Here is an 18,170-nt window from a genome sequence, read left to right as displayed (position 1 = left end):
TCATTTCACCATAGCTGGCAGGGATTTGTTAGGACGGAGCCTCTGTCAAAAACACATAAATAATGAGTTCACAGAAGAGGCGAATAATTGGGGCCATGTGTGCCATAGAGCGTGAGTTCGGTATGATAAAGAAGTGCTTTGAGAAGGAGCTGCAATCTGAAGACCACTGCGGACGCACTTTCTACACTGGAGAGATAAGCGGCCAAACTGTGGTGATCTCTAAGAGCGGGATAGGGAAAGTGGCCGCAGCATCTACGGCAGCTATTATGATCTCTGTCTTCGGCTGCTCTGAGGTCATATTCCTAGGGGTTGCTGGCGGAATTCAAGGACGCGCTGCAATCGGTGATGTCGTTGTATCGACTGCTGCCATTCAACACGACTTTGATGGAAGACCGTGGGTAGAACGGAGCGTAGTCTTTTCGGTGGGTAAGTGCGAAATCCCAGCAGATGGACAGTTGCAGACGCGAGCCCAAGCTGCAGTTCAGGCTGTGCTGGCAGACGATATGGCTCTAGTTTTAGACGATAATTCTGAGCCTATTGGGCGAAGGATTCTTGCCCAATTAAACAGGTCCCCCAAATTGCTAACTGGGAGTGTTCTGTCGGGAGATCAATTTGTTTCTTCCGATGAGATGAATAAGGAACTAGGATCTCGATTTGAGAGTGCACTGTGTGTAGAGATGGAGGGTGCGGCCGTGGCACAAATTTGCTATGAGGCAAGAGTGCCGTATATCATTATCAGAGCAATCAGCGACTCTGGTTCTGGAGAAGCAACCGTTCAATTTGACGAGTTTTGCAATGGCATTAGCTCGCCCTTAATGCTTGCTGTTCTGAAGAGCTATTTAGCATCTGCAAGTAAATTTGATTACTGTGCTATGTCGGCCTTGATCATGATACAGTTTTCTATCCGCTGCCGACACTTAACACAAAGGTCTCCAATGGAAAAGTGAAGCTCTGAATAAATAGAGTAATGGCAGCACGGAAGGTTGAGGTAACAGTAGAATCCCGGAGGAACCCTATCTGGCTGGAGCTTTATAGAGGCGAGAATCTGTAAGTATCGTAAGCTGTTTTGTAGATCATTGCACCTGCGCTTCTTTTCATGTAATTCTTCCCTTAACTTGATACTCGCTTGCTGATATGTTGCAATCAGTTCTGTTTGAGATTGCTTACTTATGTAGTCAGACAAGACCGTCTGCGCCACAGCAGGTGCTTGAGTGGGAGGTGTACTAATAGCTGCTTGTCCTTTAGGACAAGGTGGTACCGTGCCTGTTCTAGTGCGTGGTTTGCTTTCCACATGATTTTCTGATGGAGCTGGATTGACAGTTCGCACAATGCAGCTACTGCTTAGCAGTAGCTTCTCGCGCTCTGTCTGATGTTTCTGGGCTAAGGCAGAATCAGCAGTTATGATCCGGCGAACTCTCATTCGTTCTCCTGATGCGCTTATATTGTCGGAGTGTCTTTTATCTGCTAGTCTCACATAGGGAGGATACTTCTTTTCTTTTTTAAGTCCTGCATCTTCAAGGAATCTACTCCGTAAGGCTTCTTGCTCAATGTCTTCTCTGGACATGTGCATCAGTAGGCGCTCTCTAGTAGCACTTGCAAGGGTAGGTGTGCTGTCCAAAATAGAGAGATCCGTTAGGTCTCTGGCCACGTTACTCTTTATAGTACTGCATGCCATGGCCGTGTAGGCAGCATCAGATGTGAGTTTGAAGCGCTTAAGTTGATCCTGTGTAAAGGCGGGTCTTATATTTGGAAGTTCCTCAATTGTCTCGCTACTTGTCTGTTTCTGCGAAACTAAATCAGAAGCTAGGTCTAAGTCGGAAAACGTTATGTTCTTTAGTGTGGAGTTTAAATCTATTTCAGATTTATGAGCGGACGGAGTTAGTGTCAAAGATTGGGGTATTTGGCGTTGCTGCTTCTTGAAGCTGTAAAGGTTTGGAGACCTGGACTTGAACCGCTCAATTAAGGTGGATTTTAGACGCCGGCCAGTCATCTCATGAGGACTGACTGCAGACCCCAAAGAGGTGAACTTTGACATTAGTAAGCGACAGGGATTGGGACTGAGTGCGGAAGGACCAAGGTCAGACATTTTGAAGCGCTGAAACGTGTAGGTAGAAGCCTGCGGATCTGCGGTCTTTCTCTTTTCTATTGATTGCTTAACAGTATCAAGAATTCGTTGCTCTTGTGATTGCCTCCACATTGAGGCCTGGGTGTGATTACGCGGCATCTCCGCCAGATAAAATTAATCCTTATGAAGTCCCAGTCCTCCTCTTTAATCTCTAGCTCAACCTCAGACGCACCGTTGGAAAGATCTCTACTATGGGTTGCCAACTTTGGTGAAATTAAAGCTGCCTTTCACGAGCCAACATTTCTTGCTCGGGCGGCTCTGTTAGGGCTTCCTGTCGTTATTCGTAGGCCATATATAAGCCCAATAATGCTCTTTACTCTGGATCCTACCTATCAAGACAATACGCCCTTTATAAAGCAAATTGAGGTCGTAGAATCGTTTCTAGCTAGCTTGACCCTCATAAAGGCATATGGGTTTGTCTTGGCATCTGCTTCGTCTTATATCGAACTTCTTGGCGAAAGCTCGATGAGAGCTGCAAATGCTTCTCTTAAGCACTTCTTAGATGCCGTAGTAGTGCTATACTCAGAGTCTATACGGTACCGCTTTGACTCTAATATCGTTGGTGAAAAGGTTGCAAATTCGCAGAAGACTCAGCTTTACGCAGAAATAATACAGCGTCTTCCTGCACTCCAGTCGTTATCCTGTGATCTGACAAATTACAATATACGATTTATGCTTATTAACGAGTGCTTACAGATGCATGGAAAGAAGGAGAAGGCAAACATTCTTCCAGGAACTTCCCATCAACAATCGGGATCTGTAGTTTTGGCTGTGTCCACCTCCAAATATCTGGGATCGATGATGCGGTATAAGCTGAAGACTTATCAACTCCCCGATCGAGTCTTCCTTGGACCAACCTCCATGGACCATGAGCTAGCTTTCATAATGTGTGAGGTTGCAGGATTGAAGCCAGGAGATATTGTCTGCGACCCATTTGCTGGCACATGCAGCATTCTGGTCAGCGCCGCATCGTATGGATGTATTACTATTGGCGGAGACTTAAATATTCGTGTGCTGCGGGGGAAAAGCACTGACGAGAACTTCAGTAAGAACTTTCTTCAGTATGGCCTTCCCCAACCGATAATTTCGCACCATGATGTTAATAGGATAGCATATCAGTGCCTATGTATAGATGCAATACTATGTGACCCCCCATATTCCATCCGTGCTGGATCCAGAAAAGGGAAAGCAGCTGATGTTGCACATCCGGCCGAATCAGTGGACGACACTGATAATTTAGTCACAGATACTGTATTCACACGTAGCTGGAACTATAACAAGTTTAGTGTTGCATCCCAACATCAGGATACAGCAGACATATTCTTGTCTGTCCTAAAGTTTGCTGCATGGACACTGAAATTAGACGGCCATCTGGTCTTTTGGATGCCATACTTAGTCAATGAGTTTACTGAGGACGATATCCCCGCACACCCTGATTTTCTGTGCCTTTATCACCTACCACAGCAGATGACTATGCTTTACGGACGCCGTATGTGTGTTTTGAAGCGGATATCTACGGAGGGAGTCAGTCACAATCCGTTCTATAAAAGATACCCATCTCACGCCAACTTCAGCGAAAAGATAGGCTTTCATAAGTCGGTATGCAAGCTATAGGCCAGCGTATCTAGCTGTTGTTGGTTGTGCCGTTCTCTGGCTTCTGTACGACGGGATAAGCATGAATACAGTGTGCCAGATTTACCTCCTTGTAGTTTTGGAGGCCAATCACATCAACCTCAGAAGTAATAGTAGTTCGCATGCACCTAACATCGAGTACAGCATATGCACCTTTGTTTTTCATGCCTACGTAGTCTGAACTGCTAAAAACTGTGTAGTGATTGAAAAAGTCCCTTCTAAACCCATTCTTGACAACCTGGTGGCCTCTGAACATTGCAAGTACTCTATTTTCTGTGGCAAACTTTCTATAAAACTCACTCGAATACAGAATTCCTGCTCCTCTGGGGTTTTTCGTGTAATCATTTAGTGTATCTTTTCCGTGGACTGTCTGACTAGGATCACTCCACAGAATATCTTGCACAGCGTCTTCGGGAAGACAGTTTTCTAGCGAATGTGTATATCTCTGATCTGTGATATCGTTGCTGGATGGAATATCCACTTTGGATCTTAGTATCAGTGTATCTAGTGTAGCATTTCTAGGCAGTCCTCCGTGTACAAAAAGGATCCTATTTGCTAGTGTGGTGTGGCTAGTCACAGAGGCTACATACGCGACGGGCAAAAGCTTGAAGAATGGAGCAATAGTCTTATGGTAAAAGGCATGTCCATATGCGCGGGAAACTTCATCTAGAAAACCATATCGGCGATTTAGGTTTTCAGATTCATGATTTCCTCGAATAGTTATGACACGATCACCGTAAACAACTTTAGCTGCCAAAATGGAGGTTAGAACGTTAATTCCATGCTGGCCCCGATCCACGTAGTCTCCTAGAAAAACAGCCATGCCAGACTCCATAAATGTTTTGTTAAGAAGCACCTTCTGAAAGATATACTTAGTGGATTCTGCATCTCCATGGAGGTCCCCGATAACGGCAATTTGATGGATATTTTTATCTATATTGAGCTCCTGGACTCCTACAGCCCCACCCTTTTTTGTCTGATAGTGTAAATGATTTAGTATGAACCCCAGCTCTGTCTGGTCTGGGATTTTCCGTTGGATCAAAAAACGCTCTACAGCCAATTCTAACTGTTCCACCACTTCATCAGCTGGCAGCGCAGCTAATTGTTTCCCTCCAATGACTGCTAGCAGGACCAACAAGCAGACAATCATGGTCTTGGAATTTTCTAGTTGAAAAATGCCTCGGCGCTTCATAGAGGCCGCTACCAACGGTCTACTAACTGCTGCCCTCGTTTACTGCTCCTTGGGTGCTGGCACGTGGGTAACACAAACGCATGCACTTCGCCGGAAAATCGCTGATGAACGGGGGTCTCTACCCACTCTGATGGTTGACGAGGATTTACTGCTCGCTAAGAAACGTGTCTTTGGACAGGACCGGGTGCTTCTAGCTCAGAATATGGCGTTTTGGAACTTTTTGCGAGAAAAATCCAATACGCATACTGTTTGTATAAAGCAGAAGGGGATTGTTCCTACGGGTGTCCTTAAGCAGCTATGCCTTAGTATGAATTTGCCCATAAGCACAAAGCCTAATCCAAAGACTCCATTGTGCAACCATATAGAATTACAGCATGAGAAAAGCGGGTCATGTCTGCAGGGGCTGATTGGTAAGGCCCTGTCATCCTTGCGCACTGCACAACCTCCAGGGACAATCGTTCATTTAAGGTCTCGCGCAGAGGTGCAGTACCTGCCTCCATACTATGACAGATTGGTGAACGGTCGAGCTGGTCAATGCATAGCCTTGGTGGATGAAATTACTGAATTGGAAGCTGCCAATACAGAGACTGCAGATCCAGAGTACCCCTTCTATACTCAGGGTGCGCTACGGTTGGCAGTATCCCAGCGGCTCCTACGAGAGCCCCTCATTTCAATGCTTCAAGACCGTCTTTGAATATAAATTGCATTTTACTAATTTGATCTGCCAAAGGACGTAAAATATTGAATTCCGTTAATTTGGCAAAACAAAATGCAGGCGCTTGCCGTTCTTCTCCTTCTGTCTTTGACCCTTTCTGTCTCCCACGTCGAATACTATTCCATTACGCGAGACAACAGAATTCTTCCTGGCGTTGATCCAGAGGGGGCAGCTTCTATTAAGCTCCAGGACCGGAAGTTTGAGTTCGGCTACACGTATGCGGTGATCAAGACTAATCCCGACATCCCTGACTATGAGCAAGCATATGCGGCCGGATATCTCGAAGGGTACACCATGGGGCCTCACATATACCATCTCATGAATAACGTGCTCGAGGATAGCTTCGATGGCGAATTCCCCGTGGAGTTTTATACTTACACACAGAAAAACCTTGCATATATCAAGGAGCAGGTCAACGTTAACACTAGCGTCTTTTGGCACGCAGTCAATCTGACCGCCTGCAACTGGCTTCAGGGTCTTACTCACGGATACACGAGATACGCAAACGAAGAGAAGATTCGTCCTTACACTATAGAGGAGTTCTTCATGTATAATTCTGTGGGAGACTGGGAGGACTTGGAGGCAGTCCTTATTGTCGAACCTACACGCCGCGAAAAGATGCTCCAGCGTCGGCGAGAGCGCATTGAACTTGGACAGCACCACCATTGTTCTGCCGCTGTCCGCATGTCTCCTGACCTGTCGGATGTCTTCTTCTCTCATGACACATGGACGAGTTTCGGATCCGGGTTTAACAGGGCTATGAAGCATTACCACTTCCACTGGGACCTTGGAGAATCTCAGCACCAGAAAGTAAGCTTTTCGTCGATGCCTGGTTACTTCTCGTCCATAGACGACTTCTATATCCAGTCCGTCACATCTGCGACAGGAAGAAAATCTAATGTAGCTGTGTTGGAAACGACCTATCACACATTCAACACAACCCTATATGATGAGTTTCTACGCACGGATGGATCGGTAGTGTTGACATGGATGAGAAGTCAGATAGCGAATATGATGGCATTTTCAGCAGACCAGTGGTCAGAAGTGTTCAATAATGAGAACTCTTACACGTACAACAACATGTGGGTCAGCCTCGACTACGGATTATTCGATCTTCTATCTGAGGCAACAGTGAACATGACAATAGAGGAGAAAAAGGACTATATTCTCCATTATGGGAAGCCACTGCTGTATGTTAACGAGGTTGTTCCAGGGCACATAAAAGCCTATGATGTCACAGAGATGCTCCTGAATGATGGCTACTTCTTTTCAATCAACACGCCCATGGACGAGGAGCTGTTTGTTATCTCTGGATATGCGGCGAAGAACGACCCTTACTGGAGTTTTAATGAGTCGTCCAGATATAAAATCTTCACTAGAGAACTCCCGAAGGTGGACAACTTTGAAGACTTCAAGCTTCTTATGCGATATAATGACTATCTGAATGATGATGCATCCAACAAGGATCCCGGCCAATCCATCGCTTCGCGCTACGACCTAAGAGACCCGTTACTTTGTGGGAGGTCACCATCCATTTTCGGATGCACAGATTCCAAGGCAACAGACGCAAAGCTTGCGGCCCAATTGGCATTTGATGTGGTCGTCGGTCCAACACGCGGTAGAGATGGCCTCCTCCCCCTGTTCAACTTCTCTCAGCACCCCGGGGTCCCACGACACGGAGTACCGGATACTCTTCCAGACAGGTGGAGCATATATCTCCCCATGTTCGTCGAAGACATCTTGCAAAACAATTGGGAGTGAGTAGATGCTTTGCCTGTGGTCTGCCTTTCTTTTAACAATCTGACAGTTTTCTTTACTATCTGCTCCTCACTTAAGATAAGATCGTAGATTGTCTTACACAGACGTTGTAAACATAGTTGGTGTTAGAATCTGAATTTCCTTCGCTTCCTGGGTCTCTGCTGCATCCTGTTCCTGGGGATCCATTGAATTGTGTTGCTGTCTGAGTTCCAATAGTTTTTGTTTCCGCTCTTCTGTAGAAAGGTTAAGATGAAAGGATGTCATAAGGGCATCTCTCTGCTGCAATATGATCTCTTCGCGATTTGCCACATAGTAGGTATGAGCAGCGAGACCTAAGCTTTTCATGATACTTATGAGGGTCTTATTTTTGCGGTATCTTACAGATATATCACAGATAGAGCAGCACAGCAACGGTCGTGATGGTGAATGCTCGTCGAGAAGTTCCTTAATCACTGCTTCCAGCCTCGAAGCAGTACTTGCCTCTTGATTATTGATGAGTATGTGGAGTGGAAAGCTGGTTGTGGTGAGAATATTGAGTAGTAGCTGCACAGCCAGATCGAGGGTATCTGGGTCCCGGATGAAATAGAGTGCACCAGACGTGTCGAAGAACTGACTAGACCAAAGGTCGCGAATCTTTTCACTGCCGCCCAAATCCACTAGTGTTATGGAGATGTCCTGCGACCTACAGCCTGTGCCTCTAACACTAAATGTGGAGGTATTAATCCCGACTGTCTCACGTGTCGTCATATAGTTTCTCTGGCCAGTAATATTATGAAAAGCAGCTGTTTTCCCAGTGGCTTCTAGACCAATGAAAATTAAACGCGCCATGGGCTTTTTGAATTTGGAATAGTACAGATTTAATAGTGCAATCTTAGGAAGTAAAGAGCTGTCCCACACATCACTTGATTAACACAGATTCTTAACAGAAGGAGTTTGTGCTGCCCGAAAGCCATAGACACAAGTAAGCTATTCAGTTGTTCACGAGAGTGATACTAATGCAAATAGTAATGCAATTTACATACCTACATTTCTAAGTGTACGTTGCAATTCATCAATCCTGTCCCTTCATATGCCGATCCCCAGATAAGTGTACGCGCGAAGACATAGTAAATGCATCCAGGCCAAAAACGGCTTGAAACTATGAGGCAGTTTGTTATTGGATCGAATGTACTCGGGTAGATGAAGCTGTTCGGATAGTCTGCAATTGTTGGGCAATCCTCTATTGTCCCCCTGTAGCCCGATTCCAGGAAGGCCAGATACTCACTTTTAATAGCAATGCTCTTGCTGCTTGCCGCTGTGAGGCCCCGAAATGTTGCATTGCGGGCAGGCTGAGATCCTCTCTTAGAGTATGCTGCTGGTATGATCAACTGTAAGTGAGCCTGGATTTCATTTATGCAGACACTGAGTCTATGTGCCTCGGTAGGCTTAATAGGCTTTTCTTTCTTTGGCTTTGGTTCCTTTTTGATTGGAGTAGTCTCTTCTCCTTCTTCACCTTGGTCCTCCCCCTGTTCCTCCTGCTCTTCCTGCTCCTCTTGTTCTTCTTCCTCCTCTTCTTCCTCCGGTCTAGGAAGCAGCTCCATTAACTTTCCTGTAAAAGGTCTTTGGCACGTGAGCCCGTAGCCTATGGCATCAAGGGCTTCCAAGACCTTTTCATCAACAAGAGGGAGCTCTATCCAATCAACTCCATTTATGGAAACCAAGAAAACCGGAATTGCCACGGCCTCCCTGAACCCTCTAACAATTAAATATGGATCTGGAAGCAAGGTGTGTATCTTCCCAAAATATTGCACGTGCTCCAGAGAAAATTCGTGAAGCAACCAGGGAAATGCGGCATCTATCATATTCTGTTCCTGGATGGTTATATGAAGGCCCATAGTACGCAGGCGCGGTGCAATGGTACCGAAATCCAGTTCCATGGGATATAAATTTTACGGCAAAGGAGGCAGGATTTATTTGGCGCTTTTGTTGCTCTTACCCATGCAGAAAGGAACGTTAGGCGAGGTTACTGAGATTGCAAAGATGGGGAATTCGCCTGCTAAGTCTTCTGAACTGGCAACTACGACCCTACAATCGATCAAATCATTCAGTCGAGAACAGTGTTCATCATCTGTTCGTGGAGCTAAAGAAGTTATAGGCATTGCTCCGGATTTATGTAATAAAGAAGCATCGTCTCCAAAGAGTAACCAGTCTCTGACAGGCTATCAGCCAAGCATTGATCATCCTACTATTTTCAAAGACCAACGTCAGGATACGCCCAACCGTTTGCGTGATCTTTCGCTCCCTTCTATTCTGGCTTCCAATTTATCTTTCAGTACCACGACTGTAAGAGGTAACACCCCACAGGGAGATGAGCCTGTCATAGAGAAATCTGGCAACACCGTTGAACGAGCACACCCAATCACGCCGCGAGACATTCATGATAAGAAGTGCAGCATCAAGCAGTATATCAAATTGTTACTACCCTTGAAGACTCGTGTCAATGGCGAGGAGGCCGAACCTCTTATTCTCAAGACGCATCAGCTACGGTCAGAAAGACGGGAGAAGAAGATGTATGCGCCTCTATCTTATAGCGAAGAGCGGCATGCCCTAAACTATAGTGCCAGGTTTGATAAGCAACTAAATAATATGACAAGTGTTTCCGGAGGGATTAACAGGATGATCACTGTCCTTAGTAGTCCAGTAAGTACCCCCAGGAAATCTACATCAGTATCTCATAGCTATCACTCTTCAGCTCAGGCGAAGAAAGCGGTTGTACCAAAGCTTGATATCTCTAACAGCTCTTTTGAGACAATGGGTAACTCCCAAGTAGTTCAGCATGCAGTCGAGTCAAAAAGTGCACGGAATCTCCCAAAGGACAGGCTTGCCCTTTCTAATTTATCTGACACCAAAGGTGCCCTGACAGCAAGGTCTGTTAGGCCCTCGGCCCTCGGTAGTAGCTCTAATATTTCAACATATATTGATCGTGAAAACATAATAGAACTAATACGAATTTATGACTCTACTCGGCAAATACTTCACAACGACCTGGCCGCAAAGAAGGCACGCATCAGTGAGCTGCGCAACGGAGTGGAGCGATCAATCAAGATCTCAGTGATGCGTAACCTCCCTAACTATTGCCCTACTGGATTCCAATGCATTTTGAGGCTGCCCTGTTGTCACTATACGTTTCAAAACAAGGAGAGGCGTCTTGTTGGAGAGTTTTGCCAGCTCTGTCACGTGGAAACAAGGGGCACCGTACTTATCAATGTAGCTGATTGCTATGGAGCTGATGCATATGCCACATGACTCTGAGAACTGAGAACTGGGTTTGCCAATCTGTCAATCTGCCAGTCCACTTAGTCCACTAATCTAAACTCAATGACAAGGGGACCCATTCACTGAGATCCTTCAGTTGATGCAATCGCTTTAGATTCTATGAACTTCTTCATGTCTCGATACAGCTCTGCCGCTTTTGGACGAGCCACACTCACTATCTTTGCATCAAGAGGTGAGAGCTTTCTGTACGGATATGCACCGGCCAAAGGAGGAAGTGACAGTATCTGCGGATTATTCGGAACAGGCACGTGCTCAGTCCCTCTTATAAACACTTTCTGATGCACAAAGCACTGTCTCCATAACATATGGCACTGTAGCAGCGGGCTGTACAGTTGTGCAAGCAAGTCTGCCTCTTGCGGGCTTAGAGTAAATGCATATCGCTTTGCTTCTATTGGAGGAGCTTTTGATTTGGCTCCTGGCTTGACCTGTCCTGTAGGTTCTGGAGATTGCTTATTAATGCCAGTGAGTGTATTATAGCACTCCACAGCCATCAGATGGTCCCTATATATGACAGGATCGTGGTTATCGTCAAATATTAAGGGGTCAGAGGCGTTCTCATACTCTGTATTGGTTATGTCACTCAAGTCATAGGTCAGACCGACAAGTGGACTCTGGAGATTGTTTAACTTTGACAACAGTGCAGCTCTGAGCTCATCTATATTATATTCCCCAGTGCTGATGATGTGTAGCAAGAGGCGAGAAAGCCGGTGAGCATAGTAGAACTTGTGATATGGAATTGAGTTAAGCTTGCATGTATAGGCAAATTCGGTGAAGTATGACAGAAGTGCATCGTCTAGAAGAGATTTCTCGGGACATAGACGGTGTTGGAGGAGAGAGGCAATGTCTTTCTGAATTTGGCTCAAGGTAGTCCCGCTGTACGCCAAGTGTAGAGGATCAAAATGTTCATGTGTTAGCAGCTTAGGCTCTACTTTAGCTTTCTTAGTTGTCATATGCAAGATCTAAAATGCACAACTTCCTCTTCTTCCTCTTAATTTTTGAAAAGCACTCTGGGAGAAATGGCAAAGAGTTGTTGTCCCACAAATCAACAAAGCAAGATAGGCGCAGAGAGTGCAACGGGTGCGGGGGTGTACAACCTGTTTTATGATAGCATTAGTGGAAGGCCAACTAGGGGTGTAGAGCGCGAAACCTGCCTGAATCCGTTTAAGGATAGCTCCACAACAAAAGCCACAGTACCACCAGTGTGCCTAGACTATGCCCGAGGCAGATGCTCAAGAGGGGCAACTTGTCGTCGGCTTCACAGACTTCCAGCAGTCCAAGATGAAGAACTGCCCCATAGCGTCGATATATTTGGCCGGCAACGCTCTGCATTGGGACCAGCTTCATTTTTAGGGAGGAATAGCTCCATAGTCTTTGAAAAGCCTGCAAACCAGCAAGGAATGTTGGCTATCTGCAAGCATATTGGCCCCGTTACTGAGTATAGTCTTGTTACCACCCTTGTAGTTCATTTCAAGCACAGAATCTACGCAGAGTTTGCTCTGGAGGCACTGTGTGGACAACGACTGTCGACTCTTAATGCTATCTACAACGTGTCTCTATTCAAGGATGGATTGGTTGATGTTAGTTGGGCACATATCAATCTTGGCGACATTCCTTGTGAATCCGTTTTAGACTTATATTAGTCGGCCCTCTGTTTGGTGGCTTTTCATCACTTATGAATTCGCTCAATCTAATTGAAGGTTAATTGGCATGAATATAAAAGACCCTGATTATAGTAGTTTATTTTGAAAAGGTTTTTGATATATCTATCAATCAATCTCTACAATTGTCACTCTACAATTGTCACACCCCTGAGTTTTATACTTTGATAGCGATCATAAAGCCGACAAGCCATAGGTGATTATTGTCTGTCTACATTACCTAGTGATCAATATGTTGATAAGTTAGTAAGTTCTGCGCTCCACATTTAAAGATTCAGAGACGGTGAGCCCCTGATAATGGCAAAGGTCACATATTAAGGCAGAGACCCCCTTGTCTTGTTGATCCTGTATAGCTTCACCCACTGCAGTCCCATATGTTAAGATAGTGAGCCCATGGTGGTGTGCATACTCGTACAGACACATGGGTCCTGTTTGAACGCTTAGTATATCTTTCCAGAGAACCACTCCAGTTAGATTTATGGAGCTGACAACAGATATAGCATCTTCTGAGAATAATTGACTAGGAACAGTTAGGTCTACATCCATATAAGGAGCTACCGTTTCATTGTCTCCCAAGAATAACAAGAAGACAGGGATAGATGGTGCTAAGAGCTTCACTAAGATACAGATAATAGAATCAAATGATGATATGAATACTCTCGGTGCTTTTGAACTATTCATCTGAGCTTTGTTATTGAGAGTATCCAGGACTACTTTCACTAGAGCCAGTCTTGACGGATAGAGTGTACTGTAAGGCGAAAACCTGGAGGGGTACTTGAGCTCAATGTTCAGTATCATATCCGTGCACTGTTCTAGTATTTCAGCAAGCGTATACAGACGCTTCTGCTCCGTTATGACCGGGTATGAAACCCTGTGCTCTTCACCACAGTCAGGATTCTGTTTTAACACTTCTTCTGTCAATGCATTGTGGAAAGCTTCCTTAGGTTCGTGATCTATTAGAATCTCTGTACACTTAGTGTGATAACGCATAAGTGGAGCAGAAGTTGAGCGCCCAGAAAGATGCTTCGAAGAGAAAAGATTACGCTCATGACCGACTGCCTTTATTCCTCTGGGATTTTCTAGATTAGCAATCTCATGGTACAACATACATGGTATAGGGAGACTGATTTTAGACTGTAGAATTGTGTCGGCGATAACATTCAACTCAAAGTCATGATTAATCACAGGGACCATATCTTTAGTTAGAATGATATCCAACTCGCTTCCTACGCAACCCATTTGGCGAGCTGTCAGTATGGACAAGGGCGTATTCTCCAGTATTGGTGCTTTTTGTCCAAAGTGAATCTTATTGCTTCCACAGCCCCTGTGGCCCAGAATTGGCAACGCGTTGGCGACTGGAGAAGTTGGGAGAGTCAAGGAAGAGCGTGAAAGGTTGCAAAGGTGGCCCGGAGCATGCTGTCCACAGTATGTAATTCTAACTTCCACCGTCGAGTCGACTGGAATAGTATGTGTTCTCTCTGTCTGTGCGATGAAGTCCGATACTGGTATTCTATAAGCAATGATTGGTCTGGTGACGTTGGTGCCTGGCTTATTTGCAAAGAGTTCAAGAGAAACCGTAGAAGCAAAGTATAACGGGGCTAAAAGTGCATGCTTGCTGAGGAAAATGTATCCAGCCAGATGTATCTTACCCAGGGTTGAAGAGACTCCACTTGAGAGATAGGTGCTGCGAGTTCGGAATGACAGAAGTGGCTCAAGTGGTCCCAACCTAAGAGAGTATTCATTCTCAATGCCTGTCCAGGCATTCTCCAGCGTCTTGTGACAGAGTTCAATATGAAACATTGGATATAACGTAAAGTTGAAAGCTTTACGAAACACTGGTAAAGCCCCATCACTAATGAACATACTTATGTATGGAACTAGGTGCACGTCCTCCATCATAGCTTGAAGCTGTTCTTCGAAATGCTTTATCTTATCTGGGGACGAACCTTGGACAAGGGAAAGGAGCAGGTATTTTAGTGAGGACAAAGATTCCGCATTTAGCGCAAGTTGTGACACAGTACAGTTGCCTATTGGTGTAGTGGAAAGTACTTTGCCTTCTGGTGAAGCATCCGAAAGAGCTGTGCGACTGATTACTTGGAGCATAGGTTTTAATATCTAGAGGAGTCCAAACTTATATCTATAAGTTTACACCGAAAAGACTAATTCTTATTTTCGGGAATTATACATGTTACTGCATTGTGACAAATAGGACAAGTTAAGTTTAGATTGTTACTATCGATCTTTTCACAGGGTAGAGAAAAGATGTGTTTGCATGGCTTTGCAAGCACCGTAACCCGGGACTCAGGAGTGCAACATTCCTTCTCAGAGGGCGTTGATAGTGGCTGAATAGAGGAGAACATGAGAGGCTTGGGTTGCTGATTGACTCGCTGTGGACCCGGGTGTGCAGATTGCAATGGGGCAGAGTAGTTTATACATGGATAAGCAACGTCTGGAATTGTAGGAAACGGTGGGAATTCATACTTTGTTTGCAGAGATGATAGTGATTGCATTTGTGGTAACGACGGTAATGCTTGATAGGGTAAGTTTTGTTGATAAGGCTGAGTAATATTCTCCATGAAGGTGTAGGGAGGATACGCTCCGGTGGCCTGCTGCACTCCACTATGAACAGGGATTCTATATATTACGTTGTTTTCTCTAATAAGTGCATAAGGTATATTGGTCGGAGCGTCGACAATGGGAACCGATGATACAGAGTTGGAAAACTCTGCAGTGGGTAGCAAACGCTCAGGCTTTGGGACAGGAGGATCATTGGGAGGAGAGTGTTCAGTAATTGGAACCATTGGAACCAGCTGCGACAAATACGAAATGGCCGAATTAGTGTCCTTGATGGGCTCTCTAGTTGAATTTGAATTAGGCCGAAACATCTTTTTAGAACTAAAATCGCTAGTGCCTAAACTCTGAGAGGTAGTAGGGTCTGTGAGAGATGCGTTTGGCTCAATTGTGTAGGCTTCTAAATCAGGTAGCTCATGCCTTTCACTGGCTTTACCTAACTTATTGATGGTTTGCTTCGAAAGTATCTGAAGAGGGGCGTCGATGTCCTCGACATGTGGAGAGGCAGCCAATAAGGAAGAAATTCTCGCTGTAAGCCTACTTGAATTCTGCTCATGAATGATTCGTGGAGTCCCGAGAGAGTGCTGATCAGAATCATCAATCGTGCTGTCTAACAAAATCCCACGCTTGGCGTTGGGATGGTCAGTACCAGACCTATCTCCAATGCTCCTAGGCACCTCAATAACGCGTGAGCTCCCATCCATGCTAAACCCTATTCGTATAATTGACTGGTGCTCGTCTTCCACGACGTCGTTTCGCCGCACAGAAAGTGAGGTCAGATGGGTGTTCTCATCTGTGTGAGCAGTTCTATAAACATCGACAGACTCTTCTTGTATGGAGTCTAGTCGAATGCCCCTTGAGGCCGCAGACGACGTATGGTCTCCGCTAACTATTAGATCGCTCATAGGTACTTTAAAATCCAGACCTTCGCCTAACTTATATGATTGGTATGTGTTTCCTAGTTTATCCCTTATTTTCCCCTCGAAAGGAAGTAACATAGAGACAAGATCAACGTGTCCTCTATTCTGCGCGTACATTATTGCACACCTTTCATTCCAGTCTTGTAGGCCTGACTCAAATGGCAACAGCATCTCCACTGCTTCTCGATTTCCTAATACTGCTGCTTTCATAAGAGCGGTTTGACCGTATATGTCTTTCATGCCTACCTCAAAGGGTGCAGGACTCTGCCCAGTGCTAAAAGGAACGGTCAGTAATGCCTTCAAGACAGAAGTGTTACCAGAGATGACAGCAATCATTGTCGCCGTTAAACCCTCCTTGTCCTGCATCATTTTCTCACTGAGCAAAAGCAGTGGTACCACATCCTCACGGCCCTGGGAGGCTGCATACATGAGTGAAGTCCGACCTGTCCGGCTATTCGATAAGGTTGCCTCATATTGCAAGAGTGCCTGAATAGTCACAAGTGTTGAGTATTGGACGGCTAGTATCAGTGCGGTTTCCCCAGTAGGAATGAACGACTTAGCTTCATGAATGTACTGTGAAAAGCAGTCAACTTTGTTTGCAATAGTGCAGACCATCAACCGCGTCCAACCAGTGGGAAGGGGACCATCCTTCTCCATTGGCCCAAGCACTTGCACAAGGCCCAGGTACCCCAGCTCAATCGCACGGTACAAGGCCGTCCTTCCACACGAATCCCGCATGGAATATTCACTTGGAATCAATAGCTTGACTACTTCTATATGGTTGTGAGTCACTGCGTGATGAAGCGCAGTAAGACCGTTAGAATCTGTGAGCTTGGTCTCGTAGTTGGCCAATATCCGGACCGCGTCCGTTCTGTTGAAGACAGCCGCATGCATAAGGGCGGTCGTGCCATCTTCATCTGTCTTTAGGATAAGATCGTTCATGAGAATATGTATAATATCAATCCTATTAAGTACAGCTGCGTACATAAGGGCGGTGGTGCCGGACTTGTCCACTATGTGAGACTCTGCCGATCGCAAAAGCATTGCAGACTGGAGATTATTGGAGAGACAAGAATATATAAGCGAGGACCAACCATACAAGTCCTTCTGACCATGTTCAAGGTCTTTAAGCGCTGCCACTGCTTCTGAAAACCCCCGCGCCGCAGCATACATGAGAGCAGTCATCCCCGCCTTGTCTGTCATCTTGTTTTCCTTCTCCTTCAGTAAATTAAGCACTTCCACCTCGTTAACCTTGGATGCATACATTAGTGCAGTCAAGCCCCGGATGTCCTGCTTTCTTGTGCTAGTGTCTATTAGCTTCTCCACCATAGAGATATTCCCCATCATAGCAGCCTGCATGAGGGGGGTTTGCCGCGACATATTCCGCTTTCTGCTGTATCTGTCGTAGTGTTTGTTAAATTCGTGCATGTTTTGCCGTATAATTGAATGCATAAGCGGATTCCACCCACAATCTGTCGTCATCTCGCCACCCTTGTTCAGAAGAAACTCTACTGCATCGCGGTTTCCATGTTCAACGGCAAGCATTAGCGCAGTACGCCCTCTGGGGTCTCGGATAGACAGCTCGCCATCAACTAGCTCCATCATAATTTCCCGTCGATGGCTTTTCCGAGTTGTATAGTCATACCGCCGATTTATTGAAGCAAGGGTGTTCTCGCTCATGTCATCTGGTGTCATCTGAAAAGGTTCAACATCATCGCGTAGAACAGAGAGCATTAAGGCAGTAAAGCCGTAACTGTTCCGTATGCCTTGCTCTAACGTTGAAAGAAGCCTCACTATCTCTACGTGCCCATAGACAGCCGCGTACATCAGGGCAGTCATGTCATGATCTGTGGTCTTCCGAGCATAGATATATGAGTTCTCCTTTATTTTCTCATAGTCGCCTTTAATCGCCCACGAAAACCAACCTTCAAGCTGGCTTCCACCACGCGACATCCGGCTGCTGCAGCAATGTTTTTTAGCTCTTTTCTAAAAACCCGCAAACTGATGAAGAATTTATTCCTGGAAGTAGAGATCGAACCCAGTGATGCGATGACTACTCCACGAGGAAATTAGTCTATATTGTCTGATCTCTCGCTGGCATTCTTATCAGACTCCGGCTGTGAGGAGTGCGAACGCGATGATGAGTGTGAGCGCTTAGTCCTCTTCGCACGAATACACCGAACCGTATAGTAGATTGTAGCGCTAACAAGCGACGACGAAACAATGGATAACGTCACAATTAGAGTCAATAGCCACTCCTCCATGATTTTTATTTTGGGGCCCT

At 45.5% G+C, this 18,170-nt stretch overlaps 13 protein-coding genes across 13 annotated transcripts; 6 read left to right on the top strand and 7 right to left on the bottom strand.

The window, feature by feature from the left end:
* Positions 1-62: 62 nt before the first annotated feature.
* On the top strand, positions 63-947 carry GL50803_004059 (5'-methylthioadenosine nucleosidase, S-adenosylhomocysteine nucleosidase; the record flags this gene model as incomplete). The annotated part of the gene is made up of 1 exon (XM_001709163.1): positions 63-947. The coding sequence occupies one exon, from the start codon at positions 63-65 to the stop codon at positions 945-947; it is 885 nt and encodes a 294-aa protein (XP_001709215.1).
* GL50803_00103895 (uncharacterized protein) lies at positions 863-2,224 on the bottom strand (the record flags this gene model as incomplete). Its single annotated transcript, XM_038045616.1, has 1 exon — positions 863-2,224. One exon carries the CDS (start codon positions 2,222-2,224, stop codon positions 863-865), a length of 1,362 nt encoding a protein of 453 aa, XP_037902230.1.
* A 24-nt stretch (positions 2,225-2,248) lies between these two features.
* On the top strand, positions 2,249-3,739 carry GL50803_0013525 (putative RNA methylase; the record flags this gene model as incomplete). Its single annotated transcript, XM_001709164.1, has 1 exon — positions 2,249-3,739. One exon carries the CDS (start codon positions 2,249-2,251, stop codon positions 3,737-3,739), a length of 1,491 nt encoding a protein of 496 aa, XP_001709216.1.
* Positions 3,740-3,749: 10 nt separating this feature from the next.
* Positions 3,750-4,907, bottom strand: GL50803_0013524 (Phosphatase; the record flags this gene model as incomplete). Its single annotated transcript, XM_001709165.2, has 1 exon — positions 3,750-4,907. One exon carries the CDS (start codon positions 4,905-4,907, stop codon positions 3,750-3,752), a length of 1,158 nt encoding a protein of 385 aa, XP_001709217.2.
* A 25-nt stretch (positions 4,908-4,932) lies between these two features.
* Positions 4,933-5,643, top strand: GL50803_0017276 (uncharacterized protein; the record flags this gene model as incomplete). The annotated part of the gene is made up of 1 exon (XM_038045913.1): positions 4,933-5,643. The coding sequence occupies one exon, from the start codon at positions 4,933-4,935 to the stop codon at positions 5,641-5,643; it is 711 nt and encodes a 236-aa protein (XP_037902229.1).
* A 75-nt stretch (positions 5,644-5,718) lies between these two features.
* GL50803_0017277 (Phospholipase B) lies at positions 5,719-7,425 on the top strand (the record flags this gene model as incomplete). Its single annotated transcript, XM_001709168.1, has 1 exon — positions 5,719-7,425. The coding sequence occupies one exon, from the start codon at positions 5,719-5,721 to the stop codon at positions 7,423-7,425; it is 1,707 nt and encodes a 568-aa protein (XP_001709220.1).
* Positions 7,426-7,518: 93 nt separating this feature from the next.
* On the bottom strand, positions 7,519-8,250 carry GL50803_0013523 (RAS like GTPase; the record flags this gene model as incomplete). Its single annotated transcript, XM_001709169.1, has 1 exon — positions 7,519-8,250. One exon carries the CDS (start codon positions 8,248-8,250, stop codon positions 7,519-7,521), a length of 732 nt encoding a protein of 243 aa, XP_001709221.1.
* Positions 8,251-8,444: 194 nt separating this feature from the next.
* GL50803_0017278 (Radial spoke protein 9) lies at positions 8,445-9,338 on the bottom strand (the record flags this gene model as incomplete). Its single annotated transcript, XM_001709170.1, has 1 exon — positions 8,445-9,338. One exon carries the CDS (start codon positions 9,336-9,338, stop codon positions 8,445-8,447), a length of 894 nt encoding a protein of 297 aa, XP_001709222.1.
* A 61-nt stretch (positions 9,339-9,399) lies between these two features.
* GL50803_0017279 (uncharacterized protein) lies at positions 9,400-10,707 on the top strand (the record flags this gene model as incomplete). Its single annotated transcript, XM_038045914.1, has 1 exon — positions 9,400-10,707. One exon carries the CDS (start codon positions 9,400-9,402, stop codon positions 10,705-10,707), a length of 1,308 nt encoding a protein of 435 aa, XP_037902228.1.
* An 89-nt stretch (positions 10,708-10,796) lies between these two features.
* On the bottom strand, positions 10,797-11,687 carry GL50803_0017280 (uncharacterized protein; the record flags this gene model as incomplete). The annotated part of the gene is made up of 1 exon (XM_001709172.1): positions 10,797-11,687. One exon carries the CDS (start codon positions 11,685-11,687, stop codon positions 10,797-10,799), a length of 891 nt encoding a protein of 296 aa, XP_001709224.1.
* A 66-nt stretch (positions 11,688-11,753) lies between these two features.
* Positions 11,754-12,377, top strand: GL50803_0027880 (Torus domain-containing protein; the record flags this gene model as incomplete). Its single annotated transcript, XM_038046014.1, has 1 exon — positions 11,754-12,377. The coding sequence occupies one exon, from the start codon at positions 11,754-11,756 to the stop codon at positions 12,375-12,377; it is 624 nt and encodes a 207-aa protein (XP_037902227.1).
* Positions 12,378-12,638: 261 nt separating this feature from the next.
* GL50803_006492 (Glycerophosphocholine phosphodiesterase) lies at positions 12,639-14,498 on the bottom strand (the record flags this gene model as incomplete). Its single annotated transcript, XM_001709174.1, has 1 exon — positions 12,639-14,498. One exon carries the CDS (start codon positions 14,496-14,498, stop codon positions 12,639-12,641), a length of 1,860 nt encoding a protein of 619 aa, XP_001709226.1.
* Positions 14,499-14,554: 56 nt separating this feature from the next.
* GL50803_006490 (Ankyrin repeat protein 1) lies at positions 14,555-17,839 on the bottom strand (the record flags this gene model as incomplete). Its single annotated transcript, XM_001709175.1, has 1 exon — positions 14,555-17,839. The coding sequence occupies one exon, from the start codon at positions 17,837-17,839 to the stop codon at positions 14,555-14,557; it is 3,285 nt and encodes a 1,094-aa protein (XP_001709227.1).
* Between the last annotated feature and the right edge of the window lie 331 nt (positions 17,840-18,170).

This window comes from Giardia intestinalis, chromosome 5 (assembly GCF_000002435.2).
Source record: "Giardia intestinalis strain WB C6 chromosome 5, whole genome shotgun sequence".
Classification (NCBI taxonomy): domain Eukaryota; phylum Fornicata; order Diplomonadida; family Hexamitidae; genus Giardia; species Giardia duodenalis.
Note: the sequence above shows the minus strand (reverse complement) of the source record. Positions and strands in the feature narration are given on the sequence as shown.